A 15,891-nucleotide genomic window follows, 5' to 3' on the forward strand; every position below is an offset into this window, starting at 1 on the left:
ACGCCGGGTGTACAGGAGCCCATTTATTATTATTATTATTATTATTATTATTATTATTATTATTATTATTTTCGATCCTACCAACAGGCATCCAGCCTGGAGTCAGACGTTTTTCATTTCTAGGATTTCCTTTGAGGACTGGTGAACACAGCTAAAAGGGCAGAGAAATGATGACTTTGAAAAAATGCGCTGATGATATCAATGTAAACGTCTTAGCTTGTTAACCAAATTGACTTTAAAAAGTACTCGAGAGCCCGGTGCAGTGGCCTAGTGGCTAAAGTCCTGTCTTGAACGCACCGGGGTCCCATATGGGCGCTGGTTCTGATCCCGGCAGCTCCACTTCCCATCCAGCTCCCTGATTGTGGCCTGGGAAAGCAGTCGAGGACAGCCCAATGCATTGGGACCCTGCACCCGCGTGGGAGACCCGGAAGAGGTTCCAGGTTCCCGGCTTCGGATCGGCATGCACCAGCCATTGCGGCTCACTTGGGGAGTGAAACATCGGAGGGAAGATCTTCCTCTCTGTCTCTCCTCCTCTGTGTATATCTGGCTGTAATAAAATAAATAAATAAATAGATAAATAAATCTTTTTTTAAAAAAGTACTCGAGATTATACAAGCTGCAAGGTGCATGGTGGTTATCAGTATATAAACTGGTAGTTGAAACACCCGCCCTCCCACCCCTGTCCATTTGCCTTGGAGATTTCTACAGCAAGGAAGGTGGAACTTAATGAATTAAGGAAAACACAAGCAGAACTGACTGAACATAAAAATGAAAAATCAATTCAACCCAAAATTCTCAACTTCATCTTCCCAAAAACTTGATTTAAATCCACTGAATTCACTTTATCTAATTATTTAGTTCAAAAGAACAAGACAGAGCATTCCCGTTCACCAATTCACTCCTCCCTTGCCCTCACAAAGCCAGGAACCAGCCGCTCCATCTGGGTCTCCCACGTGGGTGGCAGGGCCCCAAGCACTGGAGCCATTGTCTGCGGCTCCCAGGGTGTGCACTGGGCAGAACTGGAACCAGAATGGAGCCGGGATTCTAACTCATGCAGTTGTCCCAAGCAGCGATTTAAGCACAAGTTATGTATTTATCACTCCCCATCCCCCACCGCCAAATGTTAACAGGTTACAGAACACATGACTTACAAGTCACAACTCCTGTGTCTGCAGCGTCTGGCCCAGTTTCTCCCTCTACATAATGTCAGATTACCTTCCTTCAAGGCACCTGTTTGTCAACAGCAAACTGAAGTCTCCCAAAAGCAGCACCTCACTGCCTTCCTTCGTCAGCCATAGATCAGCCTCAGAAGCTGACAATTCAAATCCAATGTTCAGGGGCTAGTACAGTGGTTTAGCAAGCCAGCCCTCCGTCTGCAGTGTCAGTATCCTACATGGGTGCTGGTTCAAGTTCCAGCTGCTTCACCATCATTCCAGCTCCCAGCTAATGATCTGGGAAAACAGCAAAAATGACCCAAGTCCCTGGGGCCCTGCACTCACATGCGAGACCTGGATAAAGCTCCAGGCTCCTGGCTCCAGGTCAGCCCAGCTCCAGCTGATGTGTCTACTGGGGGAATGAATCAGTGGATGGAAGGTTTCTCTTTTGCTCTCTTTGTCTGTAAAATTTGTTTCTCAGGTAAAAATAATTGAATCTCAGGGAAAACAACTTACGATCAGATGGTGATTTGTGTAAAAAAAAAACAGGAAGAGGGGAGGACAGAGAATGAAAGAGGGAGAGGGGTTGAAGAAGGGTAATGCAGACCATCTCGGGGTGCCTTCCAGGTACTGTCTACTCACTGTGCCCATCAGCTTGTCACGACAATGATGATGCATTGCCAGAGACAGGCTACTTATGAAGGAGAATGGTTCTGCAGACTCATAGTCCAAACAAGTGGCCCCATTGGGTGGGCCTCTGCTGAGGGTGTCTTTGCTGGCAGAGGGGGCTCCAGCCTACCCACCTAATCCAAATTGATCACTTCCCAAAGACCCCACCACTGGATTAACTGTCCATGGTGACATTCCTGTACGATTTTGGGGACCAAACCTTGAACACATGACACTTCTTTCAATTTATTTGAAAGGCAGAGTGACATAGAAAGAAGTATACACGTCTTCCACCCACTGATTCACTCCCCAAATGACCAATCAGGACTGAGTCAGGTCAAAGCCAGGAGCCTGGAATTCCACCTGGGTCTTCCATATAGGAGTAGCAGAGGCTGCTTTCCCAAGCGCACTGGCAGGAGGCTGGGTCAAAAGTGGGACTTGCCACGACTTAGACCAGTGCCCTTATGGGATGCTGGCATCATAGGCAGTGGCTTAATCCATGGCAAGTCAATGTTGGCCCTTTTAATCCCTTTTGAGTTGATCTTTGTAGAGGTTGGAGAGAAGGACTTTATTTCATTCTGAATATAAACCATTGTCCTAATATTCTATACTGGAGAATTCTCTTTCCATGTTCTTACAACCTTTGTCAACAATTGACTAGGGGCTGGCACTGTGACACAACAGGTTGAACCGCTGCCTGTGGCCAGTGTGGTAACCTGGCAGCTGGAGTTCTCGCCTTACACGCGCTGGGATCCCATGTGGGTGCTGGGACACTGCGCCTTGGCTAAGGATTGGCTCAGCTCTGTGGGTAGAGGATCTTTTTGTCTCTCCTCTTCTCTGTGTATCTGACTTTCCAATAAAAATAAACATGATTAACTGCTGTCTGTGATGCCAGCACACCATATGGGTTCCAGTTTGATTCCCAGCTGCTCCACTTCAAATCCAGCTCCCTGCTAAAGTGTCTGGAAAACTAGTGAAAGATGGTGCAAGTGCTTAGGAACTCTGCAAGTCATTTGGGAGACCAAGACAGTGTTCCTGGCTCCTGGCTTGGGTCTGCCCCAGGCCAGGCTGTTAGGGCCATCAGAATCAATCAGTGGATGGAAGACTTCTCTTTTTCCCTATGACTCTACTTTTCAAGTAATTTTTAAAAAATTGACCACAAACATCTGGATTTATTTCTGGACCTATTCTTCATGTTCCATTGGACACTAAGCATCCCCATACCAATGCCATGCTTTTATTTTATTAATTGAAAGTTTTATAGTATATATATCTTGAAGTCTCTTTTATTCTTTTTGCTCAGGATTGCTTGGGCTATTTGTAATCTGTTGTGGTTCTGTACAATTTTTTGGATCACTTTTTCTATTTCTTTAAAGGATGATAAGATGAAGATTTCTTAGAACTTTATGAATCACAGTGAATCTCTTTAAAACTCATTTAAAAATCTAAAAAAATTAAATCTTTTAAAAAGTCATGGTAGAATACCAGTCTGTACACCCCTCCATAAAACTGTTCTGCACATAAATTGTTGACATGCCTTGTAAGAGTCATAAGCTAGTCTAGACTTCCCGAAAAAAAAAAAAAAAAAAAAAAAAAAAGCCAGAGTCACCAAAATTACGCTTCAACATTATAAAAAGCTAAATACTACACTGAAAATAGACACGAGATAGCTGAATAGTAATCTATACCCATTCTAAGGTGTATAGAACCCGGTTGTATATAAAGTAAAAATGTTAATGAAGAAGTCACAGGATGTGGTTAAGAGCTTGCATTTTTTTAAACATATTGGTTATTCAATACTATGTCCACTAATTCCATAACGTTATAAATTGTTACTGATGTTATGTTGGGGCTTTTAATTGAACAGGATGATACTCTGCCGACTCTACCTTCAGACCAGTGATGGTCTCCCCAAGAAGCCGTTGAACTTATCTGGACAATAAGATGCTAGACTCTATGCTTGGTATATGCTTGCAATGAAAGAATCTCAACTGAACCTGAACTGTGGCAATGCAGCAAGGTGGAGGAATCCACCATGGGGGAAGGGTTTGTGAAGGGGTGGGGGGAATCCCAGTGCCTATAAAACTGCGTCACATAATACAATGTAATCAATTAAATGATTAAGATCCTCACCTTGAGCACCCGGGATCTCGTATGTGCACTGGTTCTAATCCCGGCAGCCCAGCTTCTCATCCAGCTCCCTGCTTGTGGCCTGGGAAAGCAGTGAAGGACGGCCCAAAGCCTTGGGACACTGCAACTGTGTGGGAGACCCAGAAGAGCTCCTGGCTCCTGGCTTCAGATTGGCTCAGCACCAGCCATTGCAGCCTCTTGGGGAGTGAACTATCGGACGGAAGATCTTCCTTTCTGTCTCTCATCGTCTCTGTATATCTGTCTTTCCCATAAAAACAAATCTTTTAAAAAAAGTTTAATTTTTTTAAAGTATAATGCATAAAAACATTAGAAAGCTTTTTTTTTCCCCAAAGGAGGACTTTGGAAAATTCCTTAAATTGCTCTGAGACTAGACATACTTTGGGTAATATGAACTTTTAAGCAATATTAGGTTTTCTTTTTTAAAGATTTATTCATTTTATTACAAAGTTAGATATACAGAGAGGAGGAGAGACAGAGAGGAAGATCTTCCTTCCGACTGATGATTCACTCCCCAAGTTAGCTGCAACGGGCCAGTGTGTGCCGATCCGAAGCCGGGAACCTGGAACCTCTTCCGGGTCTCCCACATGGGTACAGTGTCCCAAAGCATTGGGCCGTCCTCGACTGCTTTCCCAGGCCACAAGCAGGGAGCTGGATGCGAAGTGGAGCTGCCGGGATTAGAACGGCGCCCATATGGGATCCCGGGGCTTTCAAGGCGAGGACTTTAGCTGCTAGGCCACGCCGCCGGGCCCTAAAATTCTTATTAAACACCATCTGAATCTGAGTGAGATCTCCGTTTGTTCATTTTAATCTGTTGATGCCATCACTTTATAGACTGTAATATTACACAATCCCTATTAAGTAAGGAAATACACAGTTCCCAACTGAGAAACTTGTGCTGTCAAGTATAGCCTGGGTAAAATTCATCTGGCAGTCTGGAAACCACAGGGCACCGTGGGCCTGTGAAGAGCTTTCCATCTACTGAGTTTCCAACTGCCCACTGCTCAAATTATTACACTCGTTCACTTTCTCTAATCCTACTGGAAAAAGGAGCTCCCATTAGATGTGAATCAATGTGACAGTGCACAACAGCGGAACAGACAGGGCTGGGAGAGTGACAAAAAAGCTCTTGGCTTTGAAGAAATGCGGGGGTGGCCCGGTTCACAGGGGGTGAGATTACAGCAAATGCACCCCGGAGGAGCCACAATGGCCCTGTTCTCCCACATTTTAGGAAGACTGAAAAACTCTTAGTAACTCTTAGTAATGAAGGTTAAAAACAAAATACTACAAGGGAGCATTCTGGTTTTCCTTTTTATTTAATCAAAGACTGGTGGATAAACATAAATACAGCACAATTACTTCAGATCATTCTTCATATCATATACACACAAACCAATGAGCGTTAAGTGGAAAGAATCCTACTGCTAGCAATGAAATGCACACAGCTTTTCCTTCCTTTGCTCAAAACAAAAACAAAAAACAAAAACAAAACCCAAACTTTTTTTTAAATGCATAAACTAACAATCTCATCATACATACTCATCTCTTGTGACAAATGATTCAGACATAAATAGTGGGTGCAAAGAAAATACCAGCTAACACATGTATAACCTTTGTTAATGAGAGAACAGAAGCAGCCATAATGATTAAGATACATTCAGTTACTGGTAACTAGCTGTGCCCTAAAGCGCACCATCAAGAGAATCGTGCTGCAAGAGAAAAGCTATACATACATACACAACAAGAAATGAACTGCAAGAGGAACGCATGCGTGTTTAATACTGGAAAAAAAATCACAGCCCTCCAAAATTTCTCCACATTTGTTATAAAAGCCCTCTGCACTCAACTAAAATTAAAATGATCTTAAAAGGATAATACTTGTAAAGTTTTAAGTCTTTTCAGCCACAGAAACTGCAATGGAAATAAATGTTCAGAGTCATTTTCAAAACAAAAACAAAAATCTATTCTTCTGATGACATGCATGATTAAAAGGTCTATGCAAGATACATTGCTCTACATTCCCAATGACTAGGAAAAAAAAAACCTCAAGTCAATTTTTAGTTTGCAGATGGTCAAAGGATTTTGTATTCCAGCAGGAGTTCAAATCTTCTGGATCTTTTCACCAACGACGACTGGATTTTCTTTTCTGATTTTCTCAGCAGCATCAGCTTTGTAATTGTAAGAGCAATTGTGTACATCGGAGTAGCGGTGTACACCACAGTAAACATTTCCACACCGGCATTCAAACCCTGAAAACAGATTGACACAGACATGAGTTGGGTCAAGGGCAAGATATTCAGTCGACTGGCATAACTAATGCTGGATGCGCCCAGTGTTGAGGGCAATCTTCTAGAGAGTCACTCCAGTACACAACGGCCTGAGCCACATTCTCAGAGCTCCACTGGTCAAGGGCCTCCATTCCTGCTCCTTTCTCCAAATACAGTTTGTATCAGAACGAGCCCGGCCACTTCCTATCACAAACAGGCGTTGCTAGATTGGAAGTGTGAGACTTTCTTCAAATTTAAACACTGCCAAGGAAGCACAGGCCTGTAACTGGAAGGCTGTCCTAAATCCACATGAGGAAGGATGCAGCCGAGCCTGTGTAAGAACTGTTACCACAGAGAGTGCATGCTCGCTTTTCCGTGCACCACACTTTGGCTGAGTGACTAAGGACGTGGATCTAGAGTTAGGTTACACAAGCATCAATCTACTTGCTAGTGTGGGAAAATTATTTAGCCTGAGAGCCAGTCTCTGCATCTGTAATTCTGGAATCACAGGTCAGTACAAGGATTAAATGAGGGATGTACTAAGTGCTTAACACCATGTAAACACACAATAAATGCTATGTAACTTTACGCAAATGCTCACAGAACTGAAGCCAAAACGGGGAAATAACAGCTACAGGAAAGCTCTTTATGGTGATGCCAGCTAGGATGCCCATGTGCCCCATCTGACTTCAGGGTCCTGCGGAGGCTGACCCTCTGAGGCAGCAGTGATGATTCAAACTGCTAGCTCCCTGCCACTGCTGAGTTCTTGGCTCCTAGTGGTCACTGCACACATTTGGGAAGTGAACTGCAGGTTGGAGCTGTCTTTCAAATACAACAACAACAACAACAACAACAACAACAAGGACCAGTATGTCCCAAAATAGGATTTTACTGTATCATGAAACTGCTGGAAATGGAATTCGGGAATCAGCATTTTAAACACTGACATCTAACCTTAAGTTCCTTTACCACATTTTAGTTTCAGCACCATATACTGAAAGTTCATAATGAAAGAGGAATGCAGCTCACAGTAACACTAGATGAGTCCCATGCAGGACAGACTGGGTGAAATTACTCACCCCTGTCAGCAAAGTCTGAGAGTTCAGGAAGACGATATTAAATGTTTAAGATGTCTTATTTATTCAAATTCATATATTTTCATAAAATACGCCTTTGATAAGATATGGGTCAGCATATTTGATATCAGAATCAAGGTCTTTATTGCCAACCCTTTTAGTAAGAAATGACCACTCTGAAGCACAATTTTGCGCATTCTTACCCATTATTTTCTTCCATTAGCCAAAGTCTTCTCCCCTTTCTCAGAGCTTCTGTCCCAGCTATTCTTCCTGCTTGAGAGCCCCATCAGTTACAGATCCTCAGTGTCATTCAGGGCTCAGCTTGGACATCTGTCTAACAGGCCGGCTCCATGCACTGCATCCATTGTTTCCAAGTCCCCTTCTCCCTCTCTCCCCAACACCACCAACCTAGAGCTGGGTGGGAGCAGTCAACACGGGCACAGTGACTCCTGGGCTGAACAGTCAGCAGACGGGGTAGGACTCCACCTGGGAGGCAGGCGTGACCCTCTGGCCCTCTAGCACCTGGCACACTATCCTTGCTTTGTCAAATACTGTCAAGCTCTGCTGAAAACAACTTTTAATAGAGAAACTATTCATTTCTCCTGAGGCATATAATTAATACTATTTTTATTTAACAAACTCCAGAAGCTGAAGTGAATCCCCAGAAGCTGAAGTGTATCCACCCCTTTAATTCTTTTAGGAACAAAATCAGTCCTGATTGAAGGTAGCACCATGAAGCCACACTTCATGATTTTAAGACATCACCTTAATGTGAAGCCACCGACAGAGGCCCTTACCAGTAAGTCCCACTTTCTTTCTGCACATGAAACAGCGATTCTTTTTTTGTTTTGGTTTTTCAAGAGACTTGTTTTGCTCTTCAGATGGTTGCTGTGCTGCATCCGATACCGAAGCTGATAAAAACAGGAAGGTAGGAAAGTTTAATCACTCAGAGGACAACTGAAGACAACTGGCTGTTTATCAGCAGGAGAAGAGTGTTCACATTAAATCACAAAATTGTTTATCAAACACATTACCTTTTGGTTCAGCACATGAATATGGCGCCCACAGATGACCAACCAGGGAAGGCAGGACCAGCTTGTTACAGTGACTCCCAAGGTTGACCACAGACTGTGCCTACCTGACCAAGACGGCACCCAGAGAAATACCCTTAGTGCACCCAACCAGAGGCCCAAGAGAAGGACCAGATGCAAATCCCATCATGTTGCCAAAAATCACAGCAGTGTGGACTCCTCAGAACAAAGGGAAAAATCAAATGTTCTCAGAAACACCAAGTTTGTCTAAAGCCCCGGAGTATTTTACATCAAACACGTAACATGCTAGGAATAAGGCAAATCCAAGCAGAAAAATGTAAATATGTTCAAGTTATGAAATAGACGTTTCTGTACTGAAGCCAGGGCCAGATTAGGTCACACAATCCTAACCAGTATGCTCCGCTCCTTCCCCTAACCATGCTGGCCTCGGAATGTGACATTGTACAACAATGCGTGTCCCCCTGGCTGTCAGGAGATACGGCATGCACCTTCACTCTGGTCTGTCCCAAACCCTCCAAATGGCTTCCCTAATTCTCAAGTGACCTAGGTCCTCTCCTCATTTTAGTTTCCAGATCAAGTGCCCCTCTTCTCTGCAGGTTCTTCCCTCTGACTGGCAACCTTTACCAAATGCTGTGTACACTGCAATAATCCCTCTCTGACTGAGGCTCACCTGTGGCATCTGGTCATCTGCCTTCATTGAACTGTCAGGAATGCTGAGCCTTGGGTCTCCTCACCCTCCTCCATAGCACCCCTCCCCATTCCCCAGGGACACGCCGGATTTTCGCCTAACTGAAGTGGAAGCACTTGTGGAACCTCTGGACACAGCAACCTCCTCTCACCCCTGGAATCTGGGTAAGTGTCCCTTCCTCACACCTGCCACCCCGCTGGCTCCCCCAGTACATGAGGTTCGGAAGCCCTCCCTCGGTGTGCTCTGTGGCACTCTTCACACTATCATCACGCCCGGCTTCACAACAGTGCAAGAGCCTGTTCTACTGATCCCTGTTACCAGTGCCTGCTACCAGAGAGGGCGCTCAGCAAACACCAGCTGTAGGGTACCACTGGGTTCCTGACCCACTGTATTTCTGTGCACTTCCCTGACCCGCTGGCAGCCCGGGGAGGAGATACACAGCACCTATTACAGCAAAATGCAGGGCACAGATGCTCAAACACTTGCTGCAGATAGCTCTAATCTGCTGTAGCTAAGACTGTTTCCTGATCACAGCAAAACATGACAAAGGCACAACACCAGACACTAACAGGTAAACACGCGCTAACAAAGATTACTCCACTGACAGGAGACAATTCCCGTATCCAAAACATTTTAATTTTGAAACAGAACCACAAGCACCTGAAACCTTATTTCCAATAAAAAGATATTCCTGGGATGTCTGTATCATGAGGGCAGGGTAGAATGCTGCTGTTATCTGCAGCCCCCAGAGTTGCTCCACACGGGCGCGGTACCTATTCAGCGCTCAGAGGAACTCGCCTTGTGGTCAGGGATGCATTCATTCTGTGTACCGTCCCTAACATCTAGGACCTATATAAAGCTATCTACCCTGTTCTCTAAAGTCAGCCTGTGATTCAAGTATATCCCCAGAGAGGATGTTCACTGGCAGGAACACATGCACGTAAGCCAGTGTGCACGCGCACACACACATATATACATACACACAGAGAACTGGCTTAACACTGAGACACAAACCCTGAACGGCATCTGGAAATGGACAAACTGCAAACACATTTATTGGCTATGCACACAAATGCTATTTTGTATCCTGAAAAACTGATACTTCAGTTAAGCCGAATACCTATCTGAGGCAGGTGATTCCTTTTAACTGAGGAAAATACACCATTTTTAATAACTAAGGATCAGCAGGTTATCTAAAGTCAAGCTAGAGATGAAATCGGGAGACAAGAAAGGTCAATAACATCCCCAGGAGACAGAGGAAGCCATGGCTGAGAGCCTCAAGGCCAACAGCAGGTGAGCTCCTCCTGCTTAGGAGGATGTGGAAACCACCTAACTCTGTGGCTGCCAGACACTACCCTGCTTCCTTAGTTTGCATGTTAGACTCAAGAATGAAGAATGCCTTATCAAACTTGAGCTAAGAACAAGCCATTCCCTAGAAGGGCTATGCAGTGACCCAAGGCCCACAACTTCACTGCAGCCACAGCCACAATAGGGCAGCCCCTGAGAGCAGGCTATGGCACATGTGCTAAGAGCTGGGACCAACACTGCGTGTAAGCATGGGGAGGAGATGGCCACCAGGGCTGCCCCACGTGTTTTCAAGCTCAACTGGGGCCCATGTGAGAGCAACAGTACCGTGAAGTGAACAGTGCAGCACTGGCTACCTCAGCTGTAGATGGAAACACGGGCATCTCCTTCCAGGCTCGCTCCCTCAAGAAGCACTGTGCAGGTGTAATCAACCACCCACACCAAGGGCCATGTTCAAGAGCATTCAGGCCCTGTGCTCTAGGTCCAGGAAAAGAAAAAGAGCCACATGTATACAACACAACAACAGGTGCAGACAACTAGCCAGCACCACCTCAGACTAGGGACATATTCACATACACAGTGAGAAGTGGCATAAGATGGCATCAGTAGGTAACTCCAATAGGTCCTTCAAAGAGTGCAAAAATCAAATACAGATCTCAAAGGTAGGTTTATTCTTTTTTTTTTTAAATATGTATTTTTATTTGAAAGGCAGAGTTACAGACAGGAAAAAGTAAATCTTCAGTCTGCTGGGTCACTGCCCAAATGGCTGTAACAGCTGGAGCGGGGCTGACCTGAAGTCAGAGCTTCTTCCAGGTCTCCCACATGGGTGCAGGGACCCATGGACCTGGAGCAGCCAGGACTCAAACCAGTGCCCAAAGGGGGTGCCAGCACCAGAGGCAGAAGTTTCGCCTACTACTCCACAGTTGCCAGGTCCTCAAAGTGATTTTTAAGTTGCATCTTCCATCACATGTGGTGGAACAGCTGATGTGTAGCCTTTCCTCACCGCCTCAGGAAGGCACCAAGGCACCTGCAGGCTGTGTCCACTTCCGCTCACGCGGCTGAGCGGGGCCAGCTGATCAGAGGGAACAGGCCCTCCCTGAGGGCATAGACTAACATGCAAAAACCTTACACATTCAAGAAGAAAAGAAAAAAAACAGGCTTGTATTATAAGCAGCAATGGAAGGACTTGAATTTATTTTATATTTTTCAGCAATCATGTCAGAAACCAAAGCGGGTAATAACAGCACTTCAAAAACGTAATGAATGTTAACTACTGGCTATTTTCCATTGGGAGGAGTACTACGTTTTCAATACCCACTTGGTGTGCTGTATTTGCAGTGTGACCACCACGTAAGGACACACCAAAACCTGGCGTCTGGGCTAGCTGCACCTCACGAGGCCATGCTGGACACAGCGACTCTGCAGACTCACGTCAGGTTCTGCGAATCCCTTATGCCCAAAACACAAGACTGCCATTTAAAAAGGCAAAACCAACCAAATGTCCACACTGACTCTGGCAGTGTTTTCCCATTCTCTGGTTCAACAAGACCCCTCCTGCTCTAGTTACAACATGCCATTGGCCCAGATGGCCATTTCAATGAATGGTCAGGTCACTAACTCCCAACCTGTTACACCTTCGCCCGTTTCCCCTGCAACAAAAGCCGTCCTCAATCTCTTTTTGGGGTGGTGGAACGGGACAAAAGACAACACTGTCACATGTTCATCTAACCATATGTCTCAAACTAAACACATTTTAAACTGTTAAATGCTATAACTAAGTGCATAACTTATCTCAGTCACAAATTGTGGCTACTATCCAACTTGTCAACATTTTCTAGAGTGCTCCAGAGCAAAGTCTTGTACATCATCAATCAATCCCTTCTGCCCTTGAACCCACGCAGGTACCAAACACTGCACAAAGCTGACACTGTTCCCGTGTGGCCTTTGGTTCCTACCTCCTCTGCTTACTACCGCTCTCAAGACTTATCCTGCTTGGGGCTGGTGTGTGGCAGTATGAGAAAAGCTGTAGCTTACAATTTTAGCATGCTTTCTCAAAGTGCCGGTTGATCCCTGGCTGGCCTAGGTCCAATCCAGCCCCCTGCTCACATGGCCAGGGAAAGCAACAGAAGATGGCCCACGTGCTTGCACTGCTGTCACCCACCTGGGTTTCCCTGGAATTCTTGGCTGCTAGCCTTGACCTGGCCCTGCCCAGCCACGGTGGCCATTTTGCGGAATGAATCAGCAGATGAGTATCTCTTACCCATACTGTGCCGCCCTATCAGACTTTCCTTCCTTCTGTGGCCTAAGCACAGGGTAGCGCTGATGGCCATGTGAGCTGTTCCATTGTTTGGTTCCACGGCTAACGCTGATAGGAACCCTGCAGTGCAAAGCTTTGTGTGCACACAAGCGCAGACACTCTTGGAGTGAGAGTAACACTGCTGGGTCAGGCAGAGGAAGTGGGCACCTGTCAGACTTCTCAACCTGCCCCAATTTATTTTCCCACCAGCAATGCGGGAAGGTCCAATGTCTCCACACCCTCTACAAGACTTCATGGATTACTGCCACTTTAGTGGCTGCGAAGCAGTATCTCATCATAGCTTTGATTCACATTTCCCTAATGATAATGATGTGGAGTGTTTTTTAATGTGTTAATTGACAACTGGCATTATCTTCCTTGGAGAGTCTTCTATTAAAATCTGTTGCCTATTTCTGCTTTTTACTGTTGAATTAAAGCCACTTCTTTATACATTTTTAGCAAGTATGATTTATATACAGTTTCTGTGAATTGTTTTCCATTCTTGACAGTACTAGTTGAGAGAACATTTTAAATTTAACGTAGCTCAATTTATACTTTTTCTTTGGTTATTTTTGTTCTTTGGTTGAAACTCCTGCCTAATCCAGTATCACAAAAGTTTCACCCATTTTATTTGTAAAGCCTTACAGCGTTAGTTCTTATACTTATCTACTTCTATGCTCTATTGTAGATTACTGCTAGATGTGGTGTGAGGTGTGGCCATGAGACTGTCCCAGGGTCACTTGTGTAAGATACTACAGTCTTAGTGCAGCAGCATTTCTGGACTTCTACTTGCACCTTGTTGGTCTGCCCATCCTCACGTTAGGACCACACAGTTTTGATGACTCTCTCAAAGCAACATATGAAACTGGGAAGTGTTAGTCCTCCAACACTGCTGTTTTGTTAATTCTCACCATTCTCCAAAACCAGAAGGATTCCTACCCCCTCCTCTTTTTTAACCTGTGCAGTTTCCTTCCCTCAGTGTAAAGAGACTGCCCCCCCTGCTGACCCTGAACCACTCCAAGCAGCACCCTGGGGAAGCAGGAGGCCTCAGAGCCGGCAGGAGCCTCAGGATGCTAGTCCACTTGTCCCCCAGGGCAGTCCCGCTCCACAGCCTCTGACGGTAACTCAGCTGCCCAGGAAGGCGCTCCACCTCACTGCTCTAACTCCCAGATCCTCACATAGAGACATCAGAGGACACTGGCTGCAGCTGACCACACGCACTGCACTCTGGTTATCTCAGTAACTGCTACATCCTGTAAGACATGGTTTTTAATTCTCCTTTAAAAATATTAAGGCTCACAGACTTTACCTAACAGTGTCAAGACATGAAAACAGAACCTCTAATTCTGAATTCCACCGACTATCTATAAGTTGCACCAACTATTTATGTTATAATACCAAAACATGACGGAAACGATTGTTATTTTCTAAAGCCAGCTTTTGTGAACTGGAAACTTGAGTTACACTTGAGGGACACTGGGTAAATGAAGTATTGCTATTGTGGTAATTTTTACCAAAAAGCACAATTAAATGAGAAACACGCTGCAGTATGATAAATTCTATTAAACAGGAGAAAAATTCTTAGAAACTATGAGTCCAAAATGAAAGCAGCATAGTATAAATATTAGCAGGATACCTGCGCAGAAAATCTGTTCTTGCTAGCCAACCCTGGCTCAGGTACACAGCTGCTACTCACAGACCCACTTCCATCTGGAACTGCATCCCCAGTAAATCAATTTTCCTTAAGGCAGGAGGCGCATGGAGCAATAGGAAGAAAAGATACCAGGGCAGATTGCCAAACCAGTTCATGTCCCCTGGGAACCAAAGAGGGGCTGGACATGCTAACAGGAATACTCACCTCCACATGCCAGCCCAACAGACACACCTGTCTGGCCTAGAGTCAGATGCCTGGGGTCAAGTGCCAGCACAAGTGACCATACGACTAAGCCAGAGATCTCTTCTCTCAATCTATCCCTATCCAGTAAGGGAGAGCATGTGCGTACATGAGTGCATATACACTTATTTATATTTCTATCTATAATAAAAGAAGGCATTAACAATGTAAGCAAAAACATTTGTTAAAATTAGATCGCTAGCAGATTTTATAGATGAAAATTAATGTTCTCTTAAACTCGGGTGAGCGGTATATCTCATTTGTCAAAGATCTTGCTAGGTTGAATCATGAATGCCAAATTTTTTAAAGGGTCTTGGAAGTTGATAGTGGTTTAACCCAAATACATTCAGCTCATACATGCAAACTGGAGTCTATTAATCCTTAGAACTTTGGGCAGTTTTTCCTGCAATGGCATTATGACTACCTTCAGTGTCAATGCACTCGGGCAAGGTGAGGGTACCTACACTGCTGCCCACAAGCCTCAAAGGTACGTGACCTCAGTCTTTCAACCTACATCTATGACGTTCGAATCTCTGGCGCAAGACTGGCACGCTGCACATTTGAATGCCTGTGATTTAATGACAACCCCTGAATCAGCACTCTGCACTTTGGGATTTTTTTTTAGTCTTCCATCCAAACTACAATCCTGTCTATGCGCATTATCCTTTGCAATCTTCCTGTCTACAGCAATCACTCCTGAACCACCATAACAACTGGGAACTCGGACCCTACTCTTGCCTTATCTTCCTACATCCAGTGGATACCCCAATCTTTCTTTTTTTGCTCTCAGAACAGTCCTCATCTCTTCCCTTCCTTAAATTTGTCTATTGAACTAAAACATTACTCATTTATGATATTTATGGAGTTCATAATAATATGCTAGATAGACTAATTATTTATGCTGAAGACATATATATTCTCATGATATGAAAAAAACCTACATCCAAATTTTGTCAAGTTTAACTGTTGGGAATAAAATCAAACCAAGGGGACTATGTTACTAAAATCTAAGATTTAACAGCCCAAAACCCTGGTGTACCTGCTATGGGAGCAAGAGGGCAAAGGAAAGCCTGGTAGATCAGGCCACCTGTCTTCTGGACATCCTGCCCTGGGCATAAGCACACCCTCCTCAGCCATGGGCTTCTCAGGACAGCCGATTTTTCTCACCTCACACATGATTTTCACTGGGGGGAAGATGGACAGCTCCTAAAATGCCTCCTGAACCGGGGCTCCCAGTGGGAGAGCCTCATGTGCACACCTCTTGTCAAGCCTTCTCAGATGGCTCTGATCATGAAATAGGGATGTGAAGAACACAAGCAAACCACAGCATGAATGCAAGTGG

The 15,891-nt window shown here is 44.8% G+C and overlaps 1 protein-coding gene across 5 annotated transcripts in view; it reads right to left on the reverse strand.

Moving 5' to 3' along the window:
* Positions 1 to 5,268: 5,268 nt before the first annotated feature.
* ZFAND6 (zinc finger AN1-type containing 6) overlaps positions 5,269 to 15,891 on the reverse strand; it is a 56,182-nt gene continuing 45,559 nt past the window's right edge. For all 5 annotated transcript variants that reach the window (XM_058665553.1, XM_058665550.1, XM_058665551.1 and 2 more), the window contains 2 exons: positions 8,112 to 8,225; positions 5,269 to 6,220 (listed from right to left, as the gene is read on the reverse strand). In XM_058665553.1, the coding sequence (XP_058521536.1) occupies positions 6,072 to 6,220; positions 8,112 to 8,225 (263 nt within the window). In that variant the 3' untranslated portion in view covers positions 5,269 to 6,071. The remainder of the gene's footprint in view (positions 6,221 to 8,111; positions 8,226 to 15,891) is intronic.

The sequence above is a fragment of the Ochotona princeps genome, chromosome 6, assembly GCF_030435755.1.
Source record: "Ochotona princeps isolate mOchPri1 chromosome 6, mOchPri1.hap1, whole genome shotgun sequence".
In the NCBI taxonomy this organism is placed as follows: domain Eukaryota; kingdom Metazoa; phylum Chordata; class Mammalia; order Lagomorpha; family Ochotonidae; genus Ochotona; species Ochotona princeps.